Raw genomic sequence first — 15,482 nt, forward strand, 5'->3', positions numbered from 1 at the left:
TTCTTGACATACAAACTTTATAAGTCACACACACACAAACACACGCACGCATGCACGCACGCACACACACACACGCATGCACACGCACACACATACACACAACCACACACAAACACACACATAATTTTGGTTGAAGCTATATGCATCCTTATATATCGCGTTTCATAAATGTATGAGGTTTTTTTCTGCATACATAAAATAGGTAATCCGATAACTAGATTGATAGCCAGACAGATAGGAAGATATATGCTGTGGGGAGCCACAATAACTTTATAAATAATTTGTAAACGGATGTTTATATGTTTATTCTAAGTAAAAGATTTGTTACATAGCACACTACATTGATGAAATAATAATAAAAAAACATAGTAGCAATGGAAACACTGGAAGGTGTGGAACCTAAAGGTATAAATACATGCAACACTATACCCTCCAGTATCAGGCCTCTATAAAATCTTAATCCCTGGCATTATGTCATCAACATCTTTAAATTCTAACCATGCCTGGAAAGGAATGCAGGCTCGCAGTTGCAACTGCTATCAAACTATATATTTATAGAGTCAACCGATTTTCAGCTTATCAAACATAGCAAATGTTCAAAACATCAGCATGGAAACACATTAGAAAATGTGCATTAAATATCTCCACACATTATAGCATATAAAATTTCAATAAATTATAATATTACATATTATTATATAATATTTGAATCGTGGAAAAACATAACATATACGTTAACATTATAATGCATTCTATTTTGTATTATTTGAAAGAGATTATGAATTGTATTCCAGGTCTACACTATTGTGATAGAAATTATTAATCTATATATATACTGCTATCATGTATGATATTCAAGGTATGAGCCAATGACAAAATCTAGTGCAAAGCTAAATAAAACAGCCATTTGAAGATCTGTCCTTATATAGTTGGCCTGGACTGCAGGACCACCTATATATAAGAGGCTAGAAGATGAGATGGATAGTCTGCAGGGGAGTTCAGGTTATTACAGCTGGTGGTAAGTAAGACAGAGGCATCAGCTGCTGTGTAGGGGAGACCACTGCATTAGAGTGGAGAATCTTTCAAGCATGTTTTCTTGGAGGTTATTTTCCTGTATTTCAATTGCTCTTACCTACCTAATTCTTCTTTACCTTATTTATTTATTTTACTTGAAAGATACTTACCTATATTTTAGTTTAAGAAACCATTAGAATGCACATTTGCATGTAGTTGTTTCCTGTAAGGTTACGTCTTTTATGCATTAACTCTTATCTACTTTTATTTAATTCTATGAAGGTTATTTAAGATTTGTATTTGATATTAGTATAGTTGTTTTCAGATGATAAAATGTCAATGGAAGAGATACATCTATTAGGTTATAAAGTATACACAATCAATTTCCGTTTTGTCTGCAAATTTCTACTCAAAATACAGATTAAACATTTTGAAGTCAGTAAATTGTGAAAGTTAGACTGTGACTTTTACAAGTGACTCATTAACATAATGACTAACTTTTTTTGAAGGAACACTTTCTTCTACAGTTGAAGGAAAGAAGACGGTAAGAATAATTGAATATCATCTCAACATTATCATCTCAAACTTCTCCAAACAGCTTAAAATATGTTTATAATATTATAATATTATTATATATGATATTATGTATAATATATATTATTTTTTTTCATAATATAAGCCTCCATCATGAGTACGGACGCAGAGATGGCCGCTTACGGCAAGGCTGCCATTTACCTCCGTAAACCAGAGAAGGAGAGGATTGAGGCCCAGAGCGCGCCATTCGATGCGAAGGCTGCTGCATATGTGACTGATGTTAAGGAGCTTTACGTCAAGTGTACCATCACGAAGAGGGATGCTGGCAAAGTCACCGTCACCGTTTTGGCTACAAAGGAGGTAGGCAGAGGTTGATCATGGCAGAGGCTAATCTGTTGGAATCAACAGTACGAAAGGGAAATTTGCAATAGATGCACTCGTAAGAAAACTAAAAAAGGATTTCCATATTTTAGGAGAGAACAGTCAAGGAGGACGATGTCACACCCATGAATCCTCCCAAGTATGACAAAATTGAGGACATGGCCATGATGACCCATCTCAATGAAGCCTCTGTGTTGTATAACCTTGCAGAGCGTTATGCAGCATGGATGATCTACGTAAGATACTTAACATTCTAAATGAAAATACATAATATATACAATATATAATAATATATTATATCAATCACTATTCATCTCTCTGTTAATTCCTTCAGACCTACTCTGGGCTGTTCTGTGCCACTGTAAACCCCTACAAGTGGCTCCCAGTGTACGATCAGGAGGTTGTCAATGCCTACAGAGGCAAGAAGCGTATGGAGGCTCCACCCCACATCTTCTCTGTCTCTGACAATGCCTTCCAGAACATGCTCACTGGTTTGTAAATTCAAAGTTTCAATTCCCTCATTTTATTAATTAGAAGCATACTCATGCAATGTTTGATACATTTGTTTTACAGATAGAGAGAACCAGTCTGTCCTGATCACGTAAGTTTGATTCTGTCAACATAATATAAATATACTACAACGATTCCTACATTGGAAAACATGTCAGAATTAACTTACTTTATTCTTCTTTTCATACCCAGTGGAGAATCCGGTGCTGGAAAGACTGTGAACACCAAGCGTGTCATCCAATACTTTGCTACCATCTCAGTGGGTGGAGAGAAGAAGAAGGATGAAGGCGCTGGAAAGATAAAGGTGTGTTTAAAAATGAACAGTAAATCAATGAATCAATACATAAAGAAATCACATAATAAGAACATGAAGAATATAAATATGATTCAATAAAAAGGTATTCATATTTTATGTTTTGATTATAGGGGTCACTTGAGGACCAGATTATTGCAGCCAATCCCCTGCTGGAGGCCTATGGTAATGCCAAGACTGTGAGAAATGACAACTCCTCCCGTTTTGTAAGTATGACGTTAGAATTCCTCCCTGAGGAAGCTCCTTAGATTGAACAATGTTTTTAGGATGCTTAAACTAATTATTTCCAAACAGGGTAAATTCATCAGAATTCATTTTCACGCAACTGGTAAACTGTCCAGTGCTGACATTGAGACGTGTAAGTATCTCATTCTAAATTTGAATTAACTATGATTATTAGTGGATGTGGTAGTTTTGTTTATCGAATGGGCCTTTTAGACCTGTTGGAGAAGTCCAGAGTGACATTCCAGCTTCCTGATGAGAGAGGCTATCACATCTTCTACCAGATGATGACCAACCACAAACCTGAGATCATTGGTGAGGTTGTTTAATAGTGAAGCATATGTATTATGTAAAGATGCATTGTTATTAAAACTTTTTTTAATTATAATTATTTTTAAATGTATTTAACTTTGTGAAGGAGTGTGCTTTTCATTCTAGAATTAAATGGTTGCTGGTAACGTTTATATCTCTCATTGCAACGTTTGTAACCATGAAAGCATGCAAGTGCAAAGAAAGAGTTTCAATCTTTGATTTGGAAGTGTTCTGTTAGCTGGTAGAGCAAACAGGAGACATTGATACAATTTGAGGAGAATATACCTTTATTTAATCCCTCAGAAATGACTCTCATCACGACAAACCCCTACGACTTCCCCATGTGCAGTCAAGGTCAGATCACTGTGGCCAGCATTGATGACAAAGAGGAGCTGGATGCTACTGATGTCAGTAGTTGTTTTGAACACACATATATTCTCCACGCTATATTTACTTTCTGAATTATGTGTAACATTAGCCTTGTTTTCACACAGACTGCTATTGATATTTTGGGCTTCACTAATGAGGACAAGATGGGCATCTACAAGTTCACTGGTGCTGTGCTTCACCACGGTAACATGAAGTTCAAGCAGAAGCAGCGTGAGGAGCAGGCTGAGCCTGATGGCAATGAAGGTAACGATTAACATGAATTCATCAGTGAACTACAAGTTATATTGCTGCATATTTGCTTGTATTACATTGGAGTAATTATTATACTGAATAAAAACACATTTTTCATGTTACCTTTGTAGAGGCCGACAAGATTTCCTATCTACTGGGTCTGAACTCTGCTGATATGCTCAAGGCTCTTTGCTACCCAAGAGTGAAGGTCGGAAATGAGTATGTCACCAAGGGACAGACTGTACCTCAGGTAAGAAAAACACAATGTGTTCATGAAATATGGTACAAATTGTCAAAACATGATGCATTGTCTAATATCAGATTAATATTTTTGAGGATTTTTGATGAAAATTTATTTTCAGGTCAACAACTCAGTGAGTGCCCTGGCCAAGTCTATCTATGAGAGGATGTTCTTGTGGATGGTCATCCGTATCAACACGATGCTGGACACCAAGCAAGCAAGACAATTCTACATTGGTGTGCTGGACATTGCTGGTTTTGAGATTTTTGATGTAAGTTGTTACATATGTGGCCGCATCGCTTCCTAGCATTTCCTTCATTCAGACAGAATAGTACCATTCAATTATTGAAAACTTGTAACAGTTGGTTTATTAAATGTCCCCTAATAGTACAACAGCATGGAGCAGCTGTGCATCAACTTCACCAATGAGAAACTGCAACAGTTCTTCAACCACCACATGTTCGTCTTGGAGCAAGAGGAGTACAAGAAGGAGGGCATCATCTGGGAGTTCATTGACTTCGGCATGGACTTGGCTGCCTGCATTGAGCTTATTGAGAAGGTATACCTGAGTAATATAACAATGTATCATTATTCTATGTGTAGCTAAAAAGGTACTTTTCAAAATTTGTCCTCTTTTGAATATGTCCTTTTTTCTCTTAAGCCAATGGGCATCTTCTCCATCCTTGAAGAGGAGTGCATGTTCCCCAAGGCCTCAGACACTACCTTCAAGAACAAGCTGTATGACCAGCATCTTGGCAAGACCAAAGCATTTGAGAAACCAAAGCCTGCAAAGGGCAAGGCCGAGGCTCATTTCGCCATGGTGCACTATGCTGGTACCGTGGACTACAACATCACTGGCTGGCTGGACAAGAACAAGGATCCCCTGAATGACTCTGTTGTGCAGCTGTACCAGAAGTCCTCAAACAAACTGCTGCCCGTCCTGTACCCACCTGTAGTTGAAGGTACATGTTCAGAGTGTAACCGTAGTTTATAACTGTTGATACATTATATTAAAATACCCATTCATTTAATCCATTTATTGCCTACATTTTATCAATAAAAACGTATATATATATATTTCTTTTACTAATTACCAATAATTTAAAACAGAGACTGGGGGTGCAAAGAAGGGAGGCAAGAAGAAGGGTGGCTCCATGCAGACTGTGTCTTCACAATTCAGGGTAAGGGAAAACTAGCAAATGAATGTAAAAATATATGTAATTTGATACCAAATGTCACATGTATTTTCGGAATTTGTTCTTTATCAGTTCATTTGTACATGTTTCATATTTTATTCTGTGATGTGTCTTTAGGAGAACTTGGGCAAACTGATGACCAACTTGAGGAGCACCCATCCTCACTTTGTCCGTTGCCTGATTCCCAATGAGTCAAAGACTCCAGGTACAGTGAGCACTAACAAATGTGTGTAGTGTCTGGGTTAGGATATGACATGTTAGTCACTGCTAAACCAAACTAATTATATTCACAATGTATTTCTCACCTATGTCAAAGGTCTCATGGAGAACTTCCTGGTTATCCACCAGCTGAGGTGTAACGGTGTACTGGAGGGCATCAGAATCTGCAGAAAGGGCTTCCCTAGCAGAATCCTCTATGCTGACTTCAAGCAGAGGTATCAACTAAATGATTTTTCAAGGACAACTTTACAAATGCCTTTGACATTTTTAATTAATGTTAAACACATTACAATGGTCTTCTTCAGGTACAAAGTACTGAATGCCAGTGTCATTCCTGAGGGCCAGTTTATTGACAACAAGAAGGCTTCTGAGAAACTGCTTGGGTCAATTGATGTGCCTCACGATGAGTACAAATTTGGACACACCAAGGTCTGTTTATTGTTGTTAAAAACTATGTTTATACTTTATTGAAAATTACTGGCTGACAAATATCTGTTCTTACATTAAGGTGTTCTTTAAAGCTGGTCTTCTGGGTACTCTTGAGGAGTTGCGAGATGAGAAGCTTGCAGCTCTGGTCGGAATGATTCAGTCTGCATGCAGAGGTTATGTCATGAGAAAGGAGTATGTGAAGATGACGGAGAGGAGGTATGTTTTAAAACAAAATGCTCAAAATTCAAACAGGTTTCTGGCCCCTGAGTGCAACCCCAATAGGATGGTTTGTTTATTTTTAAAGGGAAGCCATCTTCACTATTCAGTACAACATCCGCTCATTCATGAATGTCAAACACTGGCCATGGATGAAGGTGTACTACAAGATCAAGCCTCTTCTGAAGAGTGCTGAAACCGAGAAGGAGCTTGCCAATATGAAGGATAACTATGAAAAGATGAAGATTGACCTAGCAGCTGCCCTGGCCAAGAAGAAGGAACTTGAGCAGAAGATGGTTTCTCTCCTGCAGGAGAAGAATGATCTTGCGCTGCAAGTGGCTTCTGTAAGTAAACATCATATTTTTTGTTCACTTGTGCAAACATTAATATACATGTGATATGATATGTTCTACCTATCTAAATATTATACAGGAAGGAGAGAATCTGAATGATGCTGAAGAGAGGTGTGAAGGACTTATCAAAGGTAAGATCCAGCTGGAGGCCAAACTCAAGGAGACGACTGAGAGACTGGAAGATGAAGAGGAAATGAATGCTGAGCTGACGGCCAAGAAGAGAAAACTGGAGGATGAATGCTCTGAGCTGAAGAAGGACATTGATGACCTGGAGCTTACCTTGGCCAAAGTGGAGAAGGAGAAACATGCCACTGAGAACAAGGTTTGTACATATTTTAGCACAATACCGACATCCTCAACATTGTCCAAACCATCATCAGTAGAGTTCAGTCATTTATGAGGAAGTATGACACATGATTTTGTTTTGTTCAGGTGAAGAACCTGACTGAGGAGATGGCCTCTCAGGATGAGAGTGTCGCTAAGCTGACAAAGGAGAAGAAAGCCCTCCAAGAGTCACATCAGCAGACTCTTGATGACCTGCAGGCAGAGGAAGACAAAGTCAACACTCTGACCAAGGCTAAGACCAAGCTTGAACAGCAAGTGGATGATGTGAGTATATAAAATCCCATTGAGCTTTGAGCACGAAGTGAATTTTTATTAATCCATTCGATCGTTTTGAATTAACCCTTATTTTAAATTATTGACATCCAGCTTGAAGGTTCTCTGGAGCAAGAGAAGAAGCTCCGTATGGACCTTGAGAGATCCAAGAGAAAACTTGAGGGTGATCTGAAACTGGCTCAGGAATCTGTCATGGATCTTGAGAATGACAAACAACAGTCTGACGAGAAACTCAAGAAGTAACATATATATTTTCTGAACCACAAAAGGATGAACTCCATATTCCTTCTGATTAAATTGAGCTGACCATTGTTTAAATTAATTATTCACAGGAAGGACTTTGAGACCAGCCAGCTACTGAGCAAAATTGAGGATGAGCAGTCCCTGGGTGCTCAACTTCAGAAGAAGATCAAAGAGCTTCAGGTTGGGAATACCAGAAATTTCTCTTAATGACGTTTTTTATTGATTTCTGAAATCATATGTTTGGATATTAATCCCAATATTTGCCCATTATTTAGGCTCGTATCGAGGAGCTAGAGGAAGAGATTGAGGCTGAGCGTGCTGCTCGTGCCAAGGTTGAGAAGCAGAGAGCTGATCTCTCCAGGGAACTTGAAGAGATCAGTGAGAGGCTTGAGGAGGCTGGTGGAGCCACTTCTGCTCAGATTGAGATGAACAAGAAGCGTGAGGCTGAGTTCCAGAAGCTGCGTCGTGACCTTGAGGAGTCCACCCTGCAGCATGAAGCCACTGCTGCTGCTCTGCGTAAGAAGCAGGCTGACAGTGTAGCAGAGCTGGGAGAGCAGATTGACAACCTCCAGCGTGTCAAGCAGAAGCTTGAGAAGGAGAAGAGCGAGTACAAGATGGAGATTGATGACCTCTCCAGCAACATGGAAGCTGTTTCCAAAGCCAAGGTAAGTTATTCTTAAATGCCTTCATTGAATTAAGAAGTAATAAAAAAAATAAAAATAAAATAGAAAATAAGTACGTAAATATTAATAAATTAACATGATTTCAAATTGATAAAATCTTTATCATCAGGGAAATCTGGAGAAGATCTGCCGTACCCTTGAGGACCAACTGAGTGAAATCAAGGCTAAGAGTGATGAGAATGCTCGCCAGATAAATGACATCAGTGCCCAGAGAGCAAGACTGCTGACAGAAAACGGTTGATAGTTCTTCCATTCAGTCATTTGAAAGACTATTTTGGGAACATAGTTTAACATACATTTTATGTTTCACAAATTTTACATTTTTTTTATATTTCTCCTCCAACTAGGTGAGTTTGGTCGTCAGCTTGAGGAGAAGGAAGCTCTTGTCTCCCAGCTGACCAGAGGCAAGCAGGCTTATACTCAACAGATTGAGGAGCTGAAGAGGCAAAATGAGGAGGAAGTAAAGGTAAGGTAGTATTATTCTTAAAAGTTTCAGGGCACAAAGATAAAAAAATATCTTGGATTGACATGCTCTCTTTCCCCTTTTGTAGGCCAAGAATGCTCTCGCACATGGTGTGCAATCAGCCCGCCATGACTGTGACCTTCTGAGGGAGCAGTTTGAGGAGGAGCAGGAGGCCAAGGCTGAGCTGCAGCGTGGAATGTCCAAGGCCAACGGTGAGGTGGCTCAGTGGAGGAGCAAGTATGAAACTGATGCCATCCAGCGCACTGAGGAGCTTGAGGAGTCCAAGTGAGTTAAACATGTAATACTTTCGCTAAATAACACATACAATTTGATGAATGTAGACAAATTAAGCAATGCTATAATTCATTAACAGGAAAAAGCTTGCCCAACGTCTTCAGGAGGCTGAAGAACAGATTGAGGCTGTGAACTCAAAGTGTGCCTCTCTGGAGAAGACCAAACAGAGACTCCAGGGTGAAGTGGAAGACCTCATGGTTGATGTGGAGAGGGCCAATGGACTGGCTGCCAACCTAGACAAGAAGCAGAGGAACTTTGACAAGGTTTGTACACATTGATTTAAAACTATAGTTTAATCTTGATTATCCCGATCCCTCGTTAAGTGCTAAACATTGCTAAACAACAATTTTCTACAGGTTTTGGCCGACTGGAAGCAGAAATATGAGGAGGGCCAGGCAGAGCTTGAAGGAACGCAGAAAGAGGCTCGTTCTCTCAGCACTGAGCTTTTCAAGATGAAGAACTCCTATGAGGAAACTCTGGATCAGCTGGAGACCCTGAAGCGTGAAAACAAGAACCTCCAACGTGAGTTTATGCTCTGTGATGTTTACAGCACTAGTCTGTGGATAAGAAAAATATACCATACCTAAACACATAACATTACTCTACAGAGGAGATTTCCGATTTGACTGAACAAATTGGTGAGACTGGAAAGAGCATCCATGAGCTGGAGAAATCCAAGAAGCAGGTGGAGACTGAGAAGTCTGAGATCCAGACAGCCCTTGAGGAAGCTGAGGTGAGCATGACGAAATAAGCAACCATAATTATAAAACGTTCTATCAAGTTTTTAATACATCGGCCTAATACATCTTTGACCTACATCAGGGAACTCTGGAGCATGAAGAGTCCAAGATTCTGCGTGTCCAGCTGGAGCTGAACCAGATTAAGGGTGAGGTTGACAGGAAGCTGGCTGAGAAGGATGAGGAGATGGAGCAGATCAAGAGGAACAGTCAGAGGGTCACTGACTCCATTCAGAGCACGCTGGACTCTGAGGTTAGGAGCAGGAATGATGCCCTGAGAATCAAGAAGAAGATGGAGGGTGATCTGAACGAGATGGAGATCCAGCTGAGCCATGCCAACCGCCAGGCTGCTGAGGCCCAAAAGCAGCTGAGGAATGTTCAGGGACAACTGAAGGTATGACACAACCTAATGTATGGCGCATGTAAAACATGTCATGTAGCTATCTTGTTAGGGATGTTTTCTGATACGTGTTTTCTGTATAATATTAGGATGCCCAACTGCATCTTGATGATGCAGTCAGAGCTGCAGAAGACCTGAAGGAGCAGGCTGCCATGGTGGACCGTAGGAACGGTCTCATGGTGGCTGAAATTGAGGAGCTGAGGGCAGCTCTGGAACAGACAGAGAGAGGCCGCAAAGTGGCTGAGCAAGAGCTGGTGGACGCCAGCGAGCGTGTTGGACTGCTGCACTCTCAAGTAAACAAACATTCCAAGCCTATCATTTGAATACAAGAACACATATTTGTTTTGATAGAAATTGTATAATGATATGTTTCAGAACACAAGCCTGTTGAACGCAAAGAAGAAGCTTGAGACTGACTTGGTCCAAGTTCAGGGTGAGGTGGACGACACCGTCCAGGAAGCCAGGAATGCTGAAGAGAAGGCCAAGAAAGCCATCACTGATGTAGGTCCACACTAGTTTGTTTGTCGATGTTATGAAAACTTAATGGAACTCTTAATGAATATATTACTTGACCTTGTAGGCTGCCATGATGGCTGAGGAGCTTAAGAAAGAGCAGGATACTAGTTCTCACCTTGAGAGGATGAAGAAGAACCTGGAGGTCACAGTGAAAGACCTGCAGCACCGCCTGGATGAGGCTGAGAACTTGGCCATGAAGGGTGGCAAGAAGCAGCTCCAGAAACTGGAGGCCAGAGTAAGATGATAATCAGAATGCATTTTAAAAACTATGCGTCCAATGTAAGGACAAGATTCATTCATTCACTTTTACTCACTTTTAAAGGTTCGTGATCTGGAGGCAGAGGTTGATAATGAACAGAGACGAGGAGCAGATGCTGTAAAAGGTGTCCGCAAATACGAGAGGAGAGTAAAGGAACTGACCTACCAGGTATCTCCAACTTAAATCTCCAAACATGTTTCTACTGCATTAGCATTTTGATCATATATAAAGGCCACATGATGTTGATTTTTTTACTTTCAAATGTGGATCAGACTGAGGAAGATAAGAAGAATGGTGCCAGACTCCAGGATCTTGTTGATAAGCTGCAGCTGAAGGTGAAGGCTTACAAGAGGCAGTCTGAGGAAGCAGTAAGTAGAATTACTGAACAAAATCTGGTTATTGCATCAATTGTATAAATTATTTAAACAAAATATGAATGTTTCAACAGGAGGAGCAGGCCAACTCTTACCTGTCTAAGTGCAGGAAGGTTCAACATGAGCTGGAGGAGGCTGAGGAACGTGCTGACATCGCTGAGACTCAGGTCAACAAGCTGAGGGCCAAGAGCCGTGATGGTGGCAAGGTAATTGGATGGCAAAGTACTGTTCAGATTATTGCGCAAACATCAGAGAATCAACAAATGAATATTTACTTTAAAAATCACAATATATCTAATTCATACATTTGTTTTTTATTTCTCTAAGGGAAAGGACAGTGCTGAATAATTCCTTCCCATTGGAAATATTGCACATTGTACAAGTCATATAATGTGACACAATTTCGAATGGCATACAATAAACTATCTATAAACTTTTCACCTTGTAATGTGTAGTTATTTGTTTGGCTTTACTTCCTCTGCCCAGTTCTAAAAACAGGGCTTACCCTTACTAGAGCTGAACTCATAGGTCATCGGATGAAGGCCGAAAGGTTTAACATAAAAATGCTTTCAGGCTTATGGATATCAATGTAGTGAAGGAAGAAGTTAAGCAATGCAAAGTGCCTACCTTATTACACAACGCAAGGATCTAGAAATATTATAAATGTGGCTTTAACTGGTCCAACACAAGTGCTACAGATATCTCAGTTTTCCGAATTCCATGTGGAAGATAGGCTACCTAATGTGTTATATTGAGGGTAAGAGGACTGGGAGATGTAGAAAATTTAAATATGCATTAAATATTAGGCTTTAGTTTAATAGCCTAGATACACACAACTTAGAAGAAGAAGAAGAAGAAGAAGCCTTTATTTGTCATTGCACAGGATACAACGTAATTGGACAGGATACGTTATGGACTCACGTTGGGTATGAGTTGAGTTTAATGTCCTGCTGGTTACAATGATAGAAAAAGTCTCTAGAGAATGTTTAGCCTGTACTAGGAGGTGAATGATTCTGTACGTTTTTAAATTCTATTTAGTAGCCTATTATTAGATGTGCATTTAAACTGCGCTCAGATATATGTAGCCTGCGCTTGCTCTACAGCCCTGCACTTTGTTCACGTGAGACAGACATGGTAAGATTGCTGCTTTTTCCTTCTCACGTTATAATTGCGTATAGGCCTATTCACAGCTCCATTACATATATATAAATATATAAATATATTTCACGGGGGGAGAACCCCCCGATTAAATCGACCTATGACTTTACATTTCTGGCCTAAAAAAATGTGCCCCCCGCAGGGCAATGCAAGCCCCCCCCGCAAATCTGTGTATGGCGCCGAGTCTGTCAACGCAAAACATTTGGCTGCAAGCTCGCAGGTATGAGCTGCCACAGCCCCTGAAGCTGGCGCTAGCAGGCAGCCTGGTCAAGGCACACTCGACTGAGATGCATTGAATCTTGAGTGAGATGGAAATGTAATTAATTTGAACTTAAAATGCACCGTATGTTAATGAAAGACATGTTTTAAATAAAAGTGGCATTGAACTTTAAAGTATATTATGTCTATTATTCATTGAATCACTCGTCTGCCATAATTTATAAATGTAAGCATGTGATTAATTTAGATGAATTAATCACAGAGCCTGTAATTAATTAGATAATTTTTTTTAATCGCTTGACAGCCCTAACGAAAACAATTATTCACTTTGCCTTCAGCAAATAATTGTTAAATATATATATATATATATATAAATATATATATATACACACACGCAAACATATATATATATTTTTAATATGAAGCAATGTGATGCATTATAAATAGCACAAGTAAACATGATATTCTCCTAGATATAAACTGTAGTGCTTAAAAAGCCTAAAAACTTTAACTCAAAGAAAGTATTTTCAAAGGAAATTAGGTTATTACTAACCTAATGAAATGCAATCTTACAACTATTTATGTATGTGCAACCATATTCCAATATTTCGTCTGATGCCAAGAAACCAGTCCAAAAAGGTATTTCTGGTCTCAGCTGCAATGTGAACCTGAATTATTTATAGACAGTTGGCCAAGCATTTTTTTTATCTGTCAAAGAAGATAATTGATAGTGAATATAGCTTACAACAAATATGAAAATGATATATAGCTTTTAAAATTGTAAATAAAGAATGGTAAACGGACGGAAACAATAAGCTTGCGTATCGCTGCATGTGGGCGTTGAAAAAAAAGTGTTGTGAAAGGATCCAATTGCAGCCTAGAAACTTTTAGGCATAGGACATTCAATGGAGTGAAGTAAAGCAAAGCATTGGAATGTGCATGAGTTTTTTAATTGTCAGTGGATAATGCAATGCACAATGTACAACTAATGTAAAAGTTTTCTGTCAAGAAATTGAGTTCACCAGTTCAACAACACTCAGTTAAGTTTGGTGTGAATACTAAAAGGCTAGATTTCACAATACACACTTCTAGCCAGATTTTCCAGTGTCATACACCATTTGTAAAACACAGAACAAGATCCACAGACCTAACCCAAAACAAAAGTATTTTCTTCAAGTATAATTATTTACAATTTCAAACACAAATTATATTAAATAAGGCCATGACTCTTAGCAGGAAACCGGTGGATTGCTTACTCCAGGTAGGAAATGAGTCCTTAGCCCAAGCAAAGGAGTTTAAGCAGGCTACCTCGGGGCCTTGTTCGCGAGTGAGGGTACGATGGAGCGTGACATTGGCCGGAGAATCGGAGCAGCGGGGGCGGTATTGATCGATCTTTGTTCCTATCCTCACCTATGGTCATGAGGGTTGGGTGATGACCGAAAGGACGAGATCGCGGGTACGAGCGGCCGTGATGAGTTTTCTCATAAGGGTGGCTGGTGTCTCCCTTAGGGATAGGGTGAGATGTTGGGTGAGAAGCTCAGCCACCCGTGAGGAACTCGGATTAGAGCCGCTGCTCCTTTACTTAGAAAGGAGTCAGCTGAGGTGGTTCGGGCATCTGGTAAGGATGCCCACTGGGCGCCTCCCTTGGGAGGTGTTTCAGGCACGTCCAGTGGGGAGGAGACCTCGGGGAAGACCGAGGACTAGGTGGAGAGATTATAACTCAACACTGGCCTGGGAACGCCTCGGGATCCCCCCTTAAGAGCTGGTCAATGTGGCCCGGGAAAGGGAAGTCTGGGGCCCCCTGCTTGAGCTGCTCCCCCCCACCCCGGATAAGCGGATGACGATGAGGATGAGGATGAGGAAAATATATAATAGTATAGGATATAAATTACCCTGAAACTCTCTGTGATTTCCTTCAGACCTACTCGGGGCTGTTCTGTGCCACTGTAAACCCCTACAAGTGGCTCCCAGTGTACGATCAGTCGTGTGTCAATGCCTACAGAGGCAAGAAGCGAATGGAGGCTCCACCCCACATCTTCTCTGTCTCTGACAACGCCTTTCAGTTCATACTCACTGGTTTGTAAATTCAAAGTTTGAAATCCCTAATCTTACCTTGTTTTTATGAATAAATGGTATAATCATTCAAATGTGAATTTTTTTTGCAGACAGAGAGAACCATTCTGTCCTGATCACGTAAGTTTGATTCTGTTAATATGACATAAATATAATACAATGAATCATGCATTGGAAACATGTCAAAATGAATTTACTTTATTCTTCTTTTCACACCCAGTGGAGAATCCGGTGCTGGAAAGACTGTGAACACCAAGCGTGTCATCCAGTATTTTGCTACCATCGCAGTGAGTGGTGGAGGAGATAATAAGAAGGATGCAGGCGCTGGAAAGATAAAAGTATGTTTAAAAAATAGTAATAAACATTAAATCAATGAATCAATTCATTAATAAATCACATAAGAAAATGAAGAATTCAAATATAATTCAGAAAAAGGTATAAACATTTTATGTCGGATTATAGGGGTCACTGGAGGACCAGATCATTGGAGCAAATCCCCTGCTGGAGGCCTATGGTAATGCCAAGACTGTGAGAAATGACAACTCCTCCCGTTTTGTAAGTATGAAATTAATTCCTCCCTGAAGATGCTCCCTAGTTTTTGAGTATTTTTTTGAGGATGATTAAAACTAATTATTTTGCAAACAGGGTAAATTCATCAGAATTCATTTCCACGCAAACGGTAAACCATCCAGTGCTGACATTGAGACGTGTTAGTATCTAGTTCTACATGTGGATTCCCTAACCAAGATTATTAGTGGTATAGGTTTTGATTAATGAATGGGCCTTATAGATCTGCTGGAGAAGTCCAGAGTGACATTCCAGCTTCCTGATGAGAGAGGCTATCACATCTTCTTCCAGATGATGACCAACCACAAACCTGAGAT

General features: G+C 39.9%; 2 protein-coding genes across 2 annotated transcripts in view; both read left to right on the forward strand.

Annotated features, from left to right (window-relative positions):
* Positions 1 to 15,482, forward strand: part of LOC115542533 (myosin heavy chain, fast skeletal muscle-like) — a 193,577-nt gene that overhangs the window by 112,910 nt on the left and 65,185 nt on the right. The gene's annotated exons all lie outside the window — the stretch shown is intronic.
* On the forward strand, positions 1,702 to 11,496 carry LOC115542547 (myosin heavy chain, fast skeletal muscle-like). The gene is made up of 39 exons (XM_030354837.1): positions 1,702 to 1,908; positions 2,022 to 2,165; positions 2,264 to 2,420; positions 2,503 to 2,530; positions 2,632 to 2,743; positions 2,866 to 2,958; positions 3,047 to 3,110; positions 3,191 to 3,289; positions 3,590 to 3,693; positions 3,781 to 3,919; positions 4,039 to 4,157; positions 4,270 to 4,419; positions 4,537 to 4,707; positions 4,810 to 5,110; positions 5,259 to 5,329; positions 5,462 to 5,549; positions 5,661 to 5,778; positions 5,869 to 5,992; positions 6,072 to 6,208; positions 6,297 to 6,552; positions 6,641 to 6,883; positions 6,994 to 7,170; positions 7,273 to 7,418; positions 7,512 to 7,602; positions 7,698 to 8,087; positions 8,215 to 8,341; positions 8,453 to 8,571; positions 8,657 to 8,853; positions 8,942 to 9,125; positions 9,219 to 9,384; positions 9,471 to 9,595; positions 9,685 to 9,993; positions 10,089 to 10,292; positions 10,375 to 10,500; positions 10,580 to 10,750; positions 10,838 to 10,942; positions 11,047 to 11,142; positions 11,223 to 11,354; positions 11,476 to 11,496. The coding sequence occupies exons 1-39, from the start codon at positions 1,702 to 1,704 to the stop codon at positions 11,494 to 11,496; spliced, it is 5,811 nt and encodes a 1,936-aa protein (XP_030210697.1).

The sequence above is a fragment of the Gadus morhua genome, chromosome 4 (genome assembly GCF_902167405.1).
Source record: "Gadus morhua chromosome 4, gadMor3.0, whole genome shotgun sequence".
Taxonomy (NCBI): Eukaryota; Metazoa; Chordata; class Actinopteri; order Gadiformes; family Gadidae; genus Gadus; species Gadus morhua.